The following is a 17914-nucleotide window of genomic DNA, read 5'->3' as shown; positions in this document are numbered from 1 at the left end:
GTTTATCATCTAGTCCTTTTAATTTTCATTGACAGTTAATGTTGTATTCTCTATCAAGGATAGGTGAGAAATTCACCCATCAATTAATCAGTAATGTAATTATTTTGCCACTGCTCATTTGATGCCAGGACCAAAGCGGGTATGTAGCAATATGTACTTGAAGCCTGTTTCCTTGGGTGTATTGTTTTTGGACTTATTTGATTTGGGGAAAGACTGTAACTTGTAGATCTCCTCCTGAATAGCCTTTTTTTAATCCACTATTTTCCTCCTAGTTAACATTTATTAATAAAGTTAATGATTAAGCAGCCTTTTGAAGCATTTAGTTAGGTGAATGTGAAAATACTACTTGATATATGAAATTTGAGTCTTTTGCTTGTACATTATTGTACTTTATTTCTGTTTGGAAAATATATTATTTTAAAATTACATTAATCATTACATAAACACGTTAAATTATTTTTCAGTATCATTGTGCTTAGTAATTCAAATGTTCATGTTTTCAAAATTACATTGGTATAACATAGGTAAAACAACATTCCCCAGCCATTTGTTTATGGCCTTCTAAGTAACATTGGAGAAAAATGCACAATCCCTCAACTATCTCATAGTCTAATGGAGGAAAAAGATTCACAAACAGATAATTATGCAGCAGTATGGTAGGGTAGTGCTAGATATAACCCGAGTATTATGAAAGAGCTGAGAAAGAGTTGTTAACTTTGCTTGAGGAGGTCAGGGAAGGATTTTTGGAGGATGTGACACCTGAGCTGTGTTCAGAAGCTATGTAAAGAATCAAAGAGGCAGAAGAGGGGTGTATAAAGAAGACATGAGAGGGTGGTGTGTGGAGGGGAGGTGTGACAGTGGACAGGAATAACCACTGGTTTAATGTTGCCAGGAAGTGAATGTAAGATAGGTAGTAGTTAGTGAAAGATGAAGTTAGAGAAGTAGGCATAGACTGACTAGATCATGAAGTGTTATGTTCCCTTTTAAAGCACACCTCCCCCCCCAGTTGCTAATGAGAGGTGGGTTTTGAACAGGGGTGTGATGCTGATGTGGTTATTTTAATGATTTTGAGGAAGATGGATTCCAAGAGGTTATTAGAGTTCATGGTGGCTGGAAGGCTGTTGCAGTAATCTAGATGAAAGTTTTAGGGCAACAGTATTCAGGATGAAAGATTGGGAGCATATTTGAGAAATCTCTTGGGCCTGATGTTGGTAGCACTTGATGATTGGATGAGAAAGGGATGAGAGAGAGGAAAGAAGAAAAGTTAAGGCTTACTCTTCTAGCTTGTATAACTAGGTGGTTTATGTTGCCGCTACTGAATTAGAGAATACAGAAAGAAGATTTGGGTGTGTTTGGAGAGTGAGTTTACCAGAAATTTTGGACATGATAAGTTTGATATGTGTCTGGAAAATTTGGTTGGGCATATCCAGCAGGTGGTTGAATACAGTAGTTAAGGCTTTGGGGGAACTTCTGGGCTGGCAATATAGATTTGGGAGCAATTAACATGTAAGCCAGTAATTTATCTTCTTTGAGATGAGGACCAAACTTCTTGGGAAATCTAAGAGCTAGTGACCCACCATCCAGAAAAGAAGTGCACACACATTATATTTGCAAAATTTTATATGCAGTTTTAGGAGGCTCCAGAATCCCTTGCCAATCTAGAGCCTTGTAAATTTTAGAACCCTAGAAGTATATATATATAGTAGTTGTAACTATGATAATGAATGGAAGTGCAGCCAGTGTAGAGTGAAAAGAAGAACCAAGGACAGAGCTCTGGGGATTAAAATGATTTAAATGACACTGGAAGAATAGGAGATATGAAGTAGGGGAATATTGTTTCTGAAAGAAGGCTACATTTTACTGACTTTCATTTAGCATAGTTGTCCTCTTAAGGTACTTTTGTTTTAGCTGTTTATTTGCTAAGCCTAAAAACTATTTTTTTTTCCTGACATTTGATGCCCATAGATGAGAGTTCAAGAGATTCTGTCAGTTATTCAGCATGTGAGGGATTATACCGTAGTCCCTCGGTATCCATGGGGGATTGGTTATAGGACCTCTTCAGATACCAAAATCTGAGGATGCTCAAGTCCCTTACATAAAATGGCATAGTGCAGTCAACCCTGTATCTGCGAGTTCCATGGATATGGAAGGCTGACTGTACTGTGCCCTAGGCTGGGCTGAATTCTACTGACATTTGCATTTAATCCTCTTGATAGTCTTTTTGAGATAGGTATTGTTATTAAACCCACTTTTTTACAAGTGAGGAAATAAAAGTTTAGAAGAATTAAGTAATTTGCCCAAGGTTGCGTGGCTTATGAATTTAGCAGAGCCATGACGCAAATCCAGGCCTGTCAGACAGCAAAATCTATACTCTCTACTAATACACTGTACTGTGTTTACCAAGATAATCAGTGATTATACTGTAATATTACTTTACCCTATCAGCACAGTGGGATGGGAGGTGAGTTCAGTGGTTTGTACTGGATTTGAGAATATGAATTCCGATTCCAGCTCTGTGATTTTGGGTAAGTCATTTAATCTCTCTCGGTCTATTTTGTTCTCCTTTGTTTGAACATTTTTATACCTGAGCAATCACCAGAAGAAACATTTTTGCTCTCTGTCTTCATTTCTATCTATAAAGCACAAATACTGAGGAAAATACTACATACCATCTTGGATTTCAAAATAATGCTTGATTTATATATGTGAGAAATGATTCTTTTATTACAATGTAAGAGTATTTGTACAATATTTGAAGCCTCTTAGTTTATATCTTTAAAATACTTTAGTTTCTAATAGAAAATTTAGTAATTCATGCTGAGTAGAGACGTTTTTGTATGTTTTCTAGCTTTCATGGGATCTTATGTTACAGAGCCTGAAAAGATCATTTGAAGTTTTTGCTCAACTATTAGCAGTATAGTTATCTCTGGAGTTTTTAGTCCGCATTAACTTTACTCTTTTTTGAAATTGGTTTGAACGTTCTGCTTTATATGTTCGTTGTTTAACCGCAGGGATGGTGTCTTAGCCTGCTTTATTGTAACCTCTACATATGCTGTCAGCAAACTAAAACCACGTTGCACATACATGGAGTATTTGAGGCCATCATTATCACGTTGTCTTGTGGGCTTTATTTGTGAAAAGTTGCAAATAGCAACATCTATTTATATTTTATATGGATGGCATCCTCTGTATGAGAATATCTGATAAAAATAGGTAGTAGTTTAGATGTAAGGGTAAATTCTCTTCAGGCCATTTCAGAGAAGTCTCTGATAGACCTGGATTTGAATAATATTTGAGTAACAGGAAAGAATTTGTTTTCTAAAGAGTTCCTTTTTAAGCTCTCCAGAAAAGATCAGAATAATAAGACTCAGTTTGAGTCATCTGCTTAAGAATCCTCTTGATTGGGAGTTGAGCTTGTTTGACTGAATGAACTGTTTTGCCTACCTACTTCTTCCTCTTTCACATTCATACTCATTGTACAGGACTTGGAGAGGATTCTTTTTTTTTAACCACTTTATTGAGGTAAGCTGTACATATTTAATGTATGCAACTTGATGAGTTTGGAGGTAAGTATTCATTTGTGAAGCCATCACAATCTATGCAATAAACATATCCATCACCTCCAAAACTTCCTAGCTGGAGAGGATTTTTTTAGCTCGGTATCTTTTATCCATTTCAGGTCAGAAGTGTACATGAATCTGATAAGTAGTTGATGCAGTGTTTCCCTGGTTGTGAACGTGGAACTTGTAGGTTTTCTGAGCATGAAGAGGGCCGCTTAGTCAGAGATTAGTAGAAAATCAATCAGCAGGTGTAAGTGCTTGTTATATGCCAGCTATTATTTTAGTGGCTGAGGTTATTCAGCAGTGACGAAAATCCCTGCCTTCATGGAGCTGACATTTGACTGGGAGGAGAGAGGCCAGGAAAAGAAGTAATGTGAGGTTGGAATTTGAGGGTCACTAGTAGGAGGAGGCTGCTGTTGTAAATAGAGTAGCTAGTTAAAGCTTTATTTTAAGGCGACAGTTGAGCAGAGTTTTGAGGTTGATCAGTGAATGAGCCACTTAGGTATCTTGGGGAAGCGCATTCCAGACAGAGAGAGTAGCAAATACCAACTTGAAGTGAACTTGTTTGCCATATTCCAAGGAGTAACAAGGAGGCTGGTGGGGCTGGAGCAGAGAGAGCAAGGAGGAAGAATAGATGAAGTCAGAGAGATTATCAGGTCGAATAAGGCTTTGGAGAATAGCGTAAGGACTCTGACTTTAACTACAAGAGAAATGAGAAGTCACCGAGGGTTGTGAGCTGCCGAGTGACATGATTTGGTTTGTTTTCAGAAGGTCACTCTGATTGCTCTATGATATTGGGCAAAGAGCAGAAACAAAGACCAGTTAGGAGGCTGTTGTAATAATCTGAGAGATAATGGTGGTTTAGGAGCAGTGGAAGAAATGAGGAATTAGGTTCTGGGTACATTTTGAAGGTAGAGACAACAGAATTGCCTTTTGTTTTACAAGTGAGGTGAGAGACTAAAGAGGACTTGATTACAGACTTTTTGGCCTTAGCAACTGGAAGGATGGAGTGGATATCTGCTCAGTTGGAGAAGACTGCAGGGGAAGCCAGCTTAGGGGAAAAGATTAGGCTTTCTGTTCTAGACTTGATTGAGATGCCTAGTAGATTTTCAAGTAGAAATATTGAGTAGGTAGCTGAACATAAGACTCTGGTGGTGAGGGCTCCAAACAGGTTATATAAATTTTAAGGTTAACTTAAAGCCATGAGACCAGATGAGTTAACTTCACCTAAAAGCCGAGCGTGGATAGGTAAGAGGTTCAGACAAGAGGTTGGAGGTTGTGGTGATGAGTAAGAAGCAGTAAGCACGCTGACAAATAGGAGCAAGTGGAATAGGAAGAGAAATGAGATTGTAGTGCTTGGAAGGCAGGTGAGGAATCTGTGTCAAGTGGTAGGAGTGATCAGCTCTTTGAATTACTGCCAGAAAGGTCGAGTATGATGAGAAGTGAGACTTTGACTGTTAGATTTAGCAGCGAGGAAGTCACTGGTGACCTTCTCAAGAGTAGTTTCTGTGAAATGGTAGAGATGAAAGACTTATTGGAGTGGATTCAAGATACAACGGGAAAAATGTGACTTGGAGACAGTGAATATAGAAGTCTTCTCCGTAGCCCTGTGATTTTGTTGTAAATGAAAAAGAGAAAAATTAGGTGGTGCTGGAGTAATATGTGGGGTTGTGAGGATTTGTTTGTTTGTTTGTTTTCAAGATGGGAAACTGAGGGTATTAAATGCAGGTGGAAATTACCTAGCAGGAAGGAAAATTTTGATGATGCTGGGAAGGGAGATTGCTAAAGGGAGGTCCTTGAGTAGGTGAGTTGGGATGGAACTAGAGCAATACTTGTTAAACTTCATTTTGTATAGGTATCACCTGGGGTTCTTGTTAAAATGCAGATACGGTTCTGTAGGTCTGGGATGGGGCCTGAAATTCTGCATTTCTAACAAGTCCCTAGATGATGTCTGTGCTATAATTTGAGTATAAGAACTTGGCACTTTGAGCACAAGAACTAGCAGGTTATATTGGTATACAATCAGGTAGGTTAGTGGATATGGCCAGAGTTTGTGCAGTGTCTCTTCAGGTTACTTCTGTTTTTTCAGTGGAACAGGAAGCAATTCATTATCCTGGAGTGGATGGAGGAGATGGTGTAAAATCATCCAGGAAAGTAGAGTCCGTCTAGAAAAGTAGGATTGTGGGGTTGTACTAAGGGCCGACTTGTGGTTAGTGGTTATGAATTTAAATTCAGATGGATTGAATATGGTTGTATGTATGTTATTCTGTAGTTGCTTTCAGCTGTGTGGGTGCATGTGAGGCGTAGGTGGGCAGTTGGTGTTTAGAATGGCAAGTATTTTGGGGGGGGGGAAGGGGGCAAGTTATTTATGGGTGTATACAAGGTGCTTAGAAATGACGGACCATGGAATCTAAAGTGGGAAAGGAGGAAAATGAGAGAATGCTAGGTTTAACAAAGAAAATGTGTGGTTTTATTGTTTTTTTTGTTTTTTAATTACAGATCTCCTCATCTTTAATTTGCTAAGGAGCTCTGCAGATCTTCAGGAGAGGAAAATAGTGTTCATGTCCCCAATTATTTTTCAAGGAACCTTTCTGTCTCTCTGAGCTCATATTCTACTAAATAAATTTAGGGAAAATATGTCTTACACTTTTTGGCTAAAGCAAGTATTAACATCAGGGATTATGATTTTATTTAAAGTGGAGGGTTGTGCTGCAGATAAGAAAGAAGGGAGGTGTTAAAAGGATTTGTTAAAAATGTCTTCTATCAGCTCTAAAAACTTATTTTAAAATGTATCCCTTTATTTCTGTTAAAATAGATTGTTAACATCCTTGTAAGTCATGCAGATTTATAATCATAGCCATATAATAAAATATTTACTATATGGACAAATACAGAAAGATTTTCAACCATTGGTTTTTTTTTTTTTTTTTTTTGTCTCTTTCTCTCTTTTGGATATTACAGATGACCATGGATGAAAAATATGTAAACAGCATTTGGGACCTTCTGAAAAATGCAATTCAAGAAATCCAGCGTAAGAATAACAGTGGTCTTAGTTTTGAGGAGCTCTATAGAAATGCATATACAATGGTTTTGCATAAACATGGAGAAAAGCTCTACACTGGACTAAGAGAAGTTGTTACCGAACATCTCATAAATAAGGTATCCAACTTTAAAGGACTGTTGCTAACTATATTGAATCTAGAAGTATTATTTTTAAAGGTTCCAGGAAGCCTATAGAAATAATAATTAGTAGCTATATTATAAAACCTCACTTAAAACTTACAATCAGCTAAACCAGAATTTTTGATAATTGAGAGAAGGTGAAGTTTGTGATCTTTGATAGATATAATCTCGGAAGCAGACTTTTAATTTACATATGTTTGTTTATTAATATGTTAATTACAGATCATTATTTCTTTCTTTAAAATGCTTAATCAGCCCATTTTAGCTTTCTCTTCTTTCTCTATATATTTGAAAATAATAAGACTACATTGTTTAATAAATATTGTCTAAGTCTTTTCACCAAATGAAATTAACTTTATATAAATTTTTTAAGATAAATTAGTGTTGGACTGTTAACATTATAAAATGGTTCTTTGGTTCCAAAAAGATGTATTTGTTTTTTTAGAGCAAATGTTTTTATAAAGCAGACTCTTCCACTGAAAGTATGTCTTGCTTTAAGATTGTCAGATAAGATGTAAAATACCACAGATAAATAAAAACTTCTCAAAGTTTTTGTGTGGTATTAAGGTATTTGTTTTTTAAACTTTATTTTAAAAAAATGGAAAGTTGCATCAGTAGTACAATGATTTAACAGTTGTCAACATTTTGCCACATTTTAGCCAGTCTTTCTATTGGTACTTGTTATTACTGTTACTGGTATTATTATTATTGCTGGACAGTTAAGAGAATAAGTTTTAGATTCATTTACTCTTAAATACTTTGGAATGTTTCTCCTAAGAACAAGGAAATTCTCTCACTTAACCAAAGAACAATGTTCAAAATCAGGCAGTTTAACATTAATATAAAACTGTTATCTAATATGGTCCACATTCAAATTCACCAGTTGTCCTGTGTGGAGGTGATGTCATTTATAGCAGTTCGTTTTCGGATCCAGGATCTAATCCAGGATCACACACAATTCCTCAGCCTTTCTTTGTCTTTCAGCACATTGACATTTTTGAAGAGTATAGGTCAGTTGTTTTGTAGATTGTCCCTCAGTTTTTGGTTTGTCTGATTGTTTCCTCATGACTAGTTTCAGGTTATGCATTTTTGGCAGGAATAATACATAAGTGATGTTGTGTCCTCAGTGCATCACATCAGGAGGCACATGATGTCAGTTTATCCCATTATTGGTGATGTTAACTTTGATCACTTGGTGTCCGCCAGATTTCTCCACTGTGAAGGTACCTTTTTTCCCTTTGTAATTCATAAGTAATTTGTTCAGATATATTTTGAGACTGTATAAATATCCTGTTCCCCAAGAAACTTTCATGTGATGGTTTTAGCATCCATTGATGATTCTTGCATGAATCATTATTGCTACGATGGTTACAATATAGTCACTTTCTATTTCTACTCTTCCTTCTGTAATTCTTTTCTCTTAAATGGGATTACATGAGCAGGTAGCTAGTATCTCATGAAGCAAGGTGATTATGTTCTTCATGCATTCAACAGTTTTTTGTTAAGTGCCTGCCATGTACAGCTTTCTAAGAAAATCTAGTAGATGCAAAGAGATATGATGCTGTCCCTTCCTAGGTTTGTTTTTGCTTTTATTCTGATGGAGAGATGATACACACATTTAGGTAACAGTGTGAGGCATTATATAATTCAATGGCAAATGAGTTGTATGGGCAATAAATGGCTTAGGAATTCAAATGAGGGAGAGATTACCCTGGGCTGTAAGATTTCATGGGAAAGGATGAAATTGAACTGAGCCATGAAAAATTTGGGATATAAGTGAACAGTGTGGAAGGTGTTCCAGGATGGCAGATGTCACATGATTATACAGAAATAAACTTGGATGATAAGTAGAGTTTGACTGAGGTGTATAATAATTTATGGGGATTAGTGGGGTATAGTGTTGCAAAGTTGGTTTGGGCACAGATTGGAGAACTTCAATGCCAAGCTAAGGAATTTGGACTTTACAGTGGAGGTTTATTGGAGGTTTTTAAGTGGATGATAATGTGACAAAATATTTTAAGAAGATTAAGATGAGAATGATATAAATGTAGAATGGGGGGGATGTGTGCTATAAACAGAAGACCTTGAAAAATCTACATTAAGGTGATAGGCTAGAAATGAGTGGATGATGTCAGAAATTCTGAAGACCAGGTAGAATTTGGTTACTGGGAGAATTATGGTGCCACCAATAGAATTATTGTGAACTTATAGTGGAAAACTTATTTGGAATGCGTAGAGGAGATGACAGATTCTGTTTTAGGTTATATTGGAAATTTTTATAGTTAGAAAGCACCTTAAAAATCATTTTACATGTGATAAAATTTGAGTGTGAGATTGTAATAAGATGTCCAAGTAAAAATATGATGTGTTTGGAGATATACAGGTTCAGAGCTTGGGCAGGAACTCAAAACTGGAGATCAAGATCTGACATTTGGTAGCATGTACTGAGGAATATGTGTTGGAGTGCAGAAAATGAAAATCCCAGAGCCAAGGGATGTCATCTTCAAAAGCAAACTGTGGTAAATAGGTGTGGGAAATGAAGACTGATTTAAGAAACTTGACATCAAAAGAAGGAAGAAAAGTAGAGTGGGGGAGTTTTGCCTAAAGCGGTTGAAGAGGAGAAGATTGGAGCAACTGAATTTTTGGGTATGGAGAGAGTGTGGAATTGAACAGTGGAGAAGTGAAGGTAGAAGAGGGGCATGTTCTCATTTGCCAGAGGTTCTATAGGGTATGATAATAATATCCCCAGCTAACTCTTATTTAGCATTTACTACGTGCTAGGTCCACTTCTAGTGCTTTTAGATGTATTCACTTATGTAATGGTCACAACCCAATGAGCCAGATACTACTATTATCTCTATTTAAAAGTGAAGAAGCAGAGGGCACAGAATTGGTGATTTGTCCAGATGCATGTAGCTAGTAAGTGGCCTAGCTGGAACAGTATTGAAGTAGTGCGGCTTCAGGCCGAGTCCTTAATTTTTCTATAAATCTGCTCCTGAGGCATAATGAATTGATCAAGATGCAGTAAATATATGCTGAAATTGAGGGTGCATGTGGGGTTTTAGGAAAATCGGTTCAGTTTTTGTAAAGCTATAGTCCTTTAAACTTTAGTTCTTGGTTTATTTATAATTAAAATGAAGGAGTTGGCAGTAATATCTTTGAGATGCTTTAGTTCTAAGACTATCATGAATCTAATAATTAAGCAGTGCAAGTTCTGAAAATGAGATGAAGAGACTTGGAGTAGCTCCTGTGGGGAATATACTAAGGGAACTGGCAAGTGAGGAAAGAGATAGCTCAGTAGGAGTTGTCCTGAATGTGTGATCTATCGTGTGTTTTTTTTTTTTTTTTTAAGCAGTGCTTTGCAGCTTGGGCACAGATGCAGAAAAAACATTTGTAGTTATTTGGTTTGGTTGAGAATCGGCTCTTTCAAAAAGTGAAGAGTGGAGGGGAAGCCAGAGTGTGAGGTCAGTGTTGATGTGATTGGTATTTGGACTCTGAAACATGGTTAGGTAGAAATCGAAGTCATGTGAACGATAACTCCATGGTAACTGTAAGAGCTTCAGCATATTGTTAAGTCTCTTAAAGTGGTCCCGTATCTGAGATTAACTATCATTTCAAAATATAGGCATTTCCCTATAATATATTCCAGAGAACATGTATTCAAGTTGATTATGCTAAAGAATTACAAAGTGTATATGCTAAACTTTTATTTCTCTTACAGATGTTAATGATATATCAACAGCATCTGAAAATATTCTTTAATTTTTATTTCTTTCACAAATACTCATTTGATCACCTTAAGCTAGTCAATTTCTGACTAGGGGATGTACCATTGTCAGCATATCTAATGATTGATTTCTTTATTTAAATTGAATTAAGTTTTTGAACCTCTGTTAGTATCTATGCTTTCATTTTTTGTGTTTTCCATTGATCTTATTTCACTTTTATAAGACACTTTAAAAAGTCATACAAATACGGTACTGTCTGAAGGGGACACTGTTAAAGGAAGTCTGTTAACTGATAGGGCCATCATACAGTAGACCAAAATGTTTGTCCCCTGATGTCGGAAGTCTCCATTTGTTTACTAGATGGGACTTAGGGATGTTTTTGATCTAATGTGCAGAAATATAGTTTGCATGGAAATCAATATTGCCTGTCTCTACATTGCACCTTCTGACTGGAAGGTAAGAGAGTGGTTTAGGGTTCTGTGGTATCAAAGTAACTGTCTCAGTCTCACAGAATATATCCCTTTTTATGGTTCTGAAAGCATTCCTATGTGGTCCACTCCTCATTTTTTCGTTTACTATGCTTTTAGCAGTTAGCTGAACTGCCTAAGTAATAATAATATATTTTTTAAAGCAAAGTTATTTTCGACTGAAGTGAACCTTTTAGTGCTATGGTAGAGACAGCCAGGACCTATCTTTTCACATTGAAGAATTCAGAGGAAATACAATTTTTTCATGGCATCAGAGTTCGTTGGTACTCCGATTTCAAGATGAGAATAGTGAACATTTTGAGGAACATTTTTGGTAAAGCAGAGTGGTATAAACTACAAGAGGGCAGCTGATGGGAGGATAGTTCTTTGCAATGAAAGTAGCTGATAATGGGCTTTGGAAATAAGTTTACAGAATTGAAGCAGGCATAGAAAAGCTAGATGCTGTTTCTCTTTCTTAGTAGTACATTCTTCCTATCTCTAGAAGAATGTTTCCCCAAGAAACTGAGACCCAAAGGAATTCAGTAAATTTCTCAAGACCGCAAAGCAAAACTTAGGGTGTGATGTGGCCTTTGTGCCTTGTCATTAAAAAAAAATTCTTGTCTTATTTAGTAAATATGAAGACATTTCAGAATTCACAGGGATTATTTTCTTCTAAGTAAAATACCTTTAAAAGTATGGTTATGTTGGAGAAGAAAAGTTGTGCTACTTTCCAGTTTTAAGGATTTTTAAATTACAGGTCATTTTGTCAGAGCCTCAAAAGTATCCCTATAAGATTTATCATCACAGAATTTAACATTCAAAAGTATTTATTATTTGCTAGGCTGTGGCTCGGGTGTAAGAAATATATTGGTAAATGGGTTGCATCTGATCCCTGCATTCATGGAACAGATAAACAAGTGTTTAGTTATAAAAAGTAATGAAGAAAACAGGGTACAGTGATAGGGAAAAATGATGAGAGCAACTACCTAGGCCAGGGTAGGGTTGTTTGAGAAAGTGGTGGTGTTTCAACTGGGACTTGAAGGATGAGAAGGTGCTCATGAGGAAAGTGGGTTGAAGAGCATTGTAGGCAAAAGGGAATGGTTATGGAACATTTTTTCTATAAAGTGCCAGATAGCCAATATTTCCAGATTTCTGAGCCATATGTTCTCTGCCGCAGCTCCTCAACCCCTCTGTTGTAGCACGAGAGCAGCAATAGACTACACACAATGAACAGGCACAGCTGTATTTCGATACAGCTTTATTTTTAAAAGACAGAAGGACTTCCTTTGCCAATACCTGGACTAGAGAAATTTGGAGGGGCGGGGGCATGTCGTGAACAGGGAATTAAGAGTTGGCGGGGAAGAATGGAACAAGATGAGTTTGGAGAGAAAAGCAGAAGCTGCATCATGCCAGGCCTTGAAGCCATGCTGTAAGGGGGTCATACTTATTGTATGTACTGTAGGTAGCCATTCAAGATTTTAAGCAAGACAGTGATATGATCTGATGTAGATGTTTTAAATATTACTCTGGTCGCTATGTGGTGAATAAGCTACAGGGCCCAAGAGTTGAAGTGGGGGCAATAGGATAGAAGATAATTCAGATGAATGATAGTGGCGATTTATACCAGTCTAGTGACACTGGGGATAGAGAAAAGTTTTCAGATTCAAGATTTATTTTGGATGTAGAAAGCTTGTTAACTGTGGTTAGGTTGATTGTATGGAATGAGGAAGAGGGAAGAATCCAAGATGACTTCTAGGATTTTGGCTTTTGAACAACTAGGAGTTTCCATTTTTTGGTATAGATTTGGGGTAGAAAAAGAAACTCCATTTGGCAGGTTAATTTTAAGATGCCAATGAAATGAGATATGTAAATCTAGTTCTCTTGAGAAGTTTGGACTGGAAGTGTAAATTTGGGAATTGTGAGCATATAGATGATACTTAAAGCCCTGGAAGTAGATGAAATCACACAGGAAAAAAAAAAGAAGAGGGCCCCAGGTTGAACCCTGAGGAACTTAAACATTTCAGGTAGATTGAGGATTGCAGTGGAGACAGAAAAATGGCCAGAGTTAGTGGTACTTTAAGACTCAGCTCTAACCTTAAATTATAAAATAATTTAATTTTGACCTTTATTTAGCAGCGTTGTGGTTTTCACAGTGTGTGCGTGCGCGCGCGTGTGCGTGCGTGTGTGTGTGTGAAAAGACAATTTTAAATTCAAAAATAGTGCTAATCAGGGACTTCGCTGGCAGTCTGGTGCTTAAGACTTGGTCTTCCAGTGCAGGGTTGTGGGTTCGATCCCTGGTTGGGGAGCTAAGCTCTCACATACCTTGTGGCCAAAACCCAAAAAAACATAAAACAGAAGCAGTATTGTAACAAATTCAATAAAGACTTTAAAAATGGTCCACATTAAAAAAAAAAATCTTCAAAAATAGTGCTGATCAGTTCTATTACTTGAGGGCAGGGTTAGGTTAGGGTGGAGCCATATTTTTTTTATGTTTTTTCCCCCCAGCTTTATTGAGATATAACTGACCAAATTGTCAGATATTTAAAGTGTTTTGTTTGTTTTTTTGGAGTCATTTCCTTTTAGAAGATTCCTATTTGGGATTCAAACTTAATAGAAATTCTCTAAGCTCATAGTAAAGTAATGGAGGACTTGTCTTTTTTTTCTACACACCGCTAAGTACTCCATAATAATAAGAAATAATAATATCAATAGAAGTAATAATAGGAGTTTAATGATAAAGAAGTTAGAAGTAGATGCAGTGGAAGAAGTACCGGATAGAAAGTAGGGAAAGGTAGGCTTTAGGCCTGATTCTACCACTAACAATCTTGAACAAACTACTAGATTTTTCTGGACTTCAGTTTATTAATGTATAAAAGGAGATTGGGATTGGTTTTGTTAGCCTCAGTGGGCTTAAAATTATATAATGACTAAGACTTAGGAAAATCATGGTTTTTGCAGTTTACCATTGTCCTTTCATGTGCCATAATATGTGTTTAGAAGTTTTTTCATTTTTAATTGTTTCTTAAAGTCAGGGGAGAAACTTTCTTTGGTTTTAATGTGGCAAGAACTTTATTTTACCAATTTTGTGATGATTAAGTTTTCTTAGATTTGACTGGTGCTTAATTCCCCCTTTTCTTTCAAATTATTAGTCTATAGTAATAACTAAATAATGTGGAGTCTCGTAAGTGAGCTTATAAAAGCTAATTCCTGTACTTTGAAAGTTTGTTCTCCTCTTAGAAAAATAGCTGGACAAAAAAGATGTTGACTTCTTAATTCTAGTAGTACTCCTTAACTCTAGTAGTACTAGAGTCAACTCTAGTTGACTTCTTAACTCTAGTAGTACTCTAGTAGTTTATTATTGCTAAAAAGAATGTTTATTCCAGTGGTTTTCAAAGTCTTTCTTTCCATCTTGTTCTTCAAATAACAGCTTACTTTAAATGTGAGGAAGGCAGAATAAGAGGAGCTTCATCCTCCTCGCTTTACGTTCATTCAGAAAACTGCCTATTGAGGACCTGTTACGTGCCAGGCACTAGGCTAATAAGCATTTGTGTTATATCAAAGATCCCTGTCTTTCTGGAACTTATATTACGGACTTACATACTTGAATCTGTGCCTTGTAATCCTGATCAGTTCTCAGCACTTTGCTTTCCAGGTAGGAGAAATGAAGCCTTGAAGGGGAATTTCAATTTTTAAGTGACTTTCTTGTTGAGTAATTTTTTGTAAAGTCTCCTTGTAGAATAACATCCTACCATTTGTATTTTGTATGTAGGGTCACATTTGCTGAAAATGATGTTTCTATGTAAACTACTTGTTTACAGTATATTAATTTTTCTCCCCATTTTTAGAGGGAGAATGGGAAGAACCAGAGTTTTTAAGTATTATGTTTATTCATAGTTATATTTAGATGTTTATGTAGTAGTACTAATTGCCTGAGGGAATGAAGTTGGTAATTTTATGGTAAGCTCTGGACTATTTTGTAGGCCAGTTATTTAAACAGATTTAGCTTTAGCTTTTTTAGTGCTTTTCCTTTATTTCTAGGCAAATGTGAATGAATGTAGAGACTTTTAAAATGGCATTTATGTACAACACAACGTAAATACAGTGATTGCAGTTAATTACAAAGGACATTGATAGAAACACTAAGGACTAAGATTTTCATTAGCAAAGACAGATTCACTTTAGAGGCCCACAGATACTGAGTCTCTCCTGTGTTTTATCCACCAAAAAATAATTAAGACACCATGCCTATCAGCAAGAAACCTCCCAATTTTAGTGAGGGAATCAGATTTGAAGGGGAATTACTTTGCCTGCAGAATTCAGGACAAAGTAGAAAGAGGAGGTCACTTGATGAGCCTTAAAGGATTATGAAAGATTCATCATGTAAACAAAGGCAAAAGATAGTCTCAGTAAGGAAAATGGCATGTGTAAAAAAGGCAACTAGGTTTGAGCATTGTCTGGTGGACCAGTATAAGTGTAAATGGAACATAAAGGACTTCACATGCATTTGTAGGAAACGAGAATGGTAAAGTTAGTTGGACTAACATTGTAGGGCATTAGGCTTTTATTCTGTGGGTGGTAGGAGCTGTTGGGTTTTAATTTTTAAAAATAGACAGATTGAAATGGAAAAGATGGAGTAAAAGGTTTAGTAGGAGTGCCATTTTCAGTGCTTCTTTGCTACTTATCTTTCATTCTCCTGCCATCTTGTCTTGTCCTTTTTCCTAATTTAAAGTTGTTGGAAGAAACTAAGAACCCATTACATTGAATATTGGATCAGCTTAGGGTGATGACAGGAGTCAGAAAGAAGACGAAGGCTCTCAGCTAGGTATACAAACCCTTAAGAAATATGATTTGGAAGAGTGACTTGAATATAAATAGGATAATCGCAAAAGAGAAAGATTATTAGGGATAAGGTGAGGAAAATGGGCTGTTAGAGAGTCAGAAAGATACCAATCATAGAATATGAGGGGCATAGGAAATTGAGTAGTTTCTACTTTGAAAAGATTGAAAGAGAAATGATGTTGGGGAAGAGCCAAGTTTAGAGTGTTATTTAGCAAGTTCACCCATGTTAAATACCAGCTATTCCCACTTAAATTGTGGAATAGACAGTAAGCACTGTGAGGGCAGGTACTGCTCTCTATTGTAGTTTCTAGTGATGTTCTTTTAATATTTATTAAGCTAAGACCTGTTTCATTCATTTTTTGTGTCTCCTCTTCATTTTTGCTCTCCGTAATTGTCTGTTGAAATGAATCTCTAAGAATAATACTAACAGTCAAATGGAAACCATCGTGGTTTGTATCCATGAACTGCAGAGATCTGTTTTGTCTTCTGTATGTGGGGTAATACTTCTACCTACCCAAGTGAATTACTCCTGAATCTAACCACTTTAAGCGGAGTGTGTTTCACCATTTAAAAGCACAGTGTAGTTTTGGGGCTGTATACCTCTGATTTCTTGAGGCTGGAGTCTGTCTGTCTGCTGGGAACCAGATTGTGTGATCTTGTGGAACTGTGTTTTTTTCCTCCATGGTATTCAGGAGAACAAAAAGACTAGTTGCCATATTGCCGTGCTTTGTATATATTTTACTGTTTATTATTTCAGTGTCCCTGTTGTTCAGAGTTTAACTATGGTATTAATGCTATAATGTACTTGATGCTTTTAATGTATATCTTATTGTCTTAACCATTGGGAATGAAGTACTTTACAAATGATAAGCATATTGTCCTTCTATGGTATACTGCTTTTTTATTTCTGTTTTCCTTTCCAACCATTAGGTAAAAAGCTGCCATTTTTCATGATACTACTTTGTCCTTAAATCCCGATTTTCCAAGTTGTGTTACTTTTTTAAGAAGTTCAAAAGAATATTTGAACTAAGAATGTATTTTTTAAAATCCCAAATTTGGATTTTTTTATTTTCTTCAACATGTAGCAGATTTTCTTTGTGAAACTATGAAAATCCATTGTTCTAATTGCCATCATGTGCCCTTGCTTTGGACCTCACAACTTCTTTAGTACTATTCATTGGATTTCACTTTGTATTGAGGCCATATGAATGCTAATATTAGGCTCCTGTTTCCTACCCTCCTGTATTTATAGAGATTGTAAAGTGACTGCATTTTGTATTCTCCATGGTGCCTAGCACCCTGCTTCACTTTTTGGAAGTAATCATTAAATATTTGAATTGTCAGTTCAGGGAAAGATGTTTATGTATCCTTTTGAATTAAGAGCTTCGTTTTGGACACTTTGTGAAATTCTTAAACTTATGTCACTAACTATGTATACATTAGTAAACTTATTTATGGAAGAATCTTCTGACAGCAGTCAAGAAAAACGTTTTCCCTGTAGTGGCTATCTTTAGTTTTGTTAATGATACTGGTATGATTCCTTTGATCAAGGTGGCCACCTTTATTCTAAAAATTAGTGAAAATAATGAAAACAGTACTGTCAGTGTAGAAAATATCAAGAGGGCAGTGAATTTTATTCCATTCAGGAATCTCTTGTCATTAGTGAATTCTTAGAAAGTTTAAAATATCTACAAAAGTTAAGGTTAGTTAGCTCTCCTCATCTTTAGTAGGAGTTTGCTTTGAAATACAAAAATCTTAAGGTTGTTATATGTATTACGAGATAGCAACATCTATTCACCAAACTTAATGGAGGTTGGCTCCATTACAAACTTCTCAAAGTATGAAGTAAAAGAATTCCTTCTAGTTGTGGAGAAATTTCTGTTCTTTAGAGGAAGGAAAGCAAGAATCAAGTGGAAATTGAGAGTTTAGAAAATACTGTATAAAATATGTGAATATATAGGTATACGTGTTTTATTTATGTTGCTTGTTTCAGAAAATTTAAGGCACTTATGAATTTTCTGAGTATCTTGTTAAAATGCAGATTATGATTCAGTGGGTCCAGCTCACCAGTGATGATGATGATGATATTGACCATGATTCTGCTCTGTGCATACCACACTCTGAGTAGCAAGATTCA

At 36.1% G+C, this 17914-nt stretch overlaps 1 protein-coding gene across 1 annotated transcript in view; it reads left to right on the top strand.

Moving 5' to 3' along the window:
* Nucleotides 1-17914, top strand: part of CUL3 (cullin 3) — a 97480-nt gene that overhangs the window by 12636 nt on the left and 66930 nt on the right. Inside the window, exon 2 of the mRNA XM_082841822.1 lies at nucleotides 6522-6719. Within this exon, the coding sequence (XP_082697948.1) occupies nucleotides 6522-6719 (198 nt within the window). The remainder of the gene's footprint in view (nucleotides 1-6521; nucleotides 6720-17914) is intronic.

Source organism: Leucopleurus acutus (assembly GCF_964270905.1).
Source record: "Leucopleurus acutus genome assembly, chromosome: 6".
Classification (NCBI taxonomy): Eukaryota; Metazoa; Chordata; class Mammalia; order Artiodactyla; family Delphinidae; genus Leucopleurus; species Leucopleurus acutus.
Note: the sequence above shows the minus strand (reverse complement) of the source record. Positions and strands in the feature narration are given on the sequence as shown.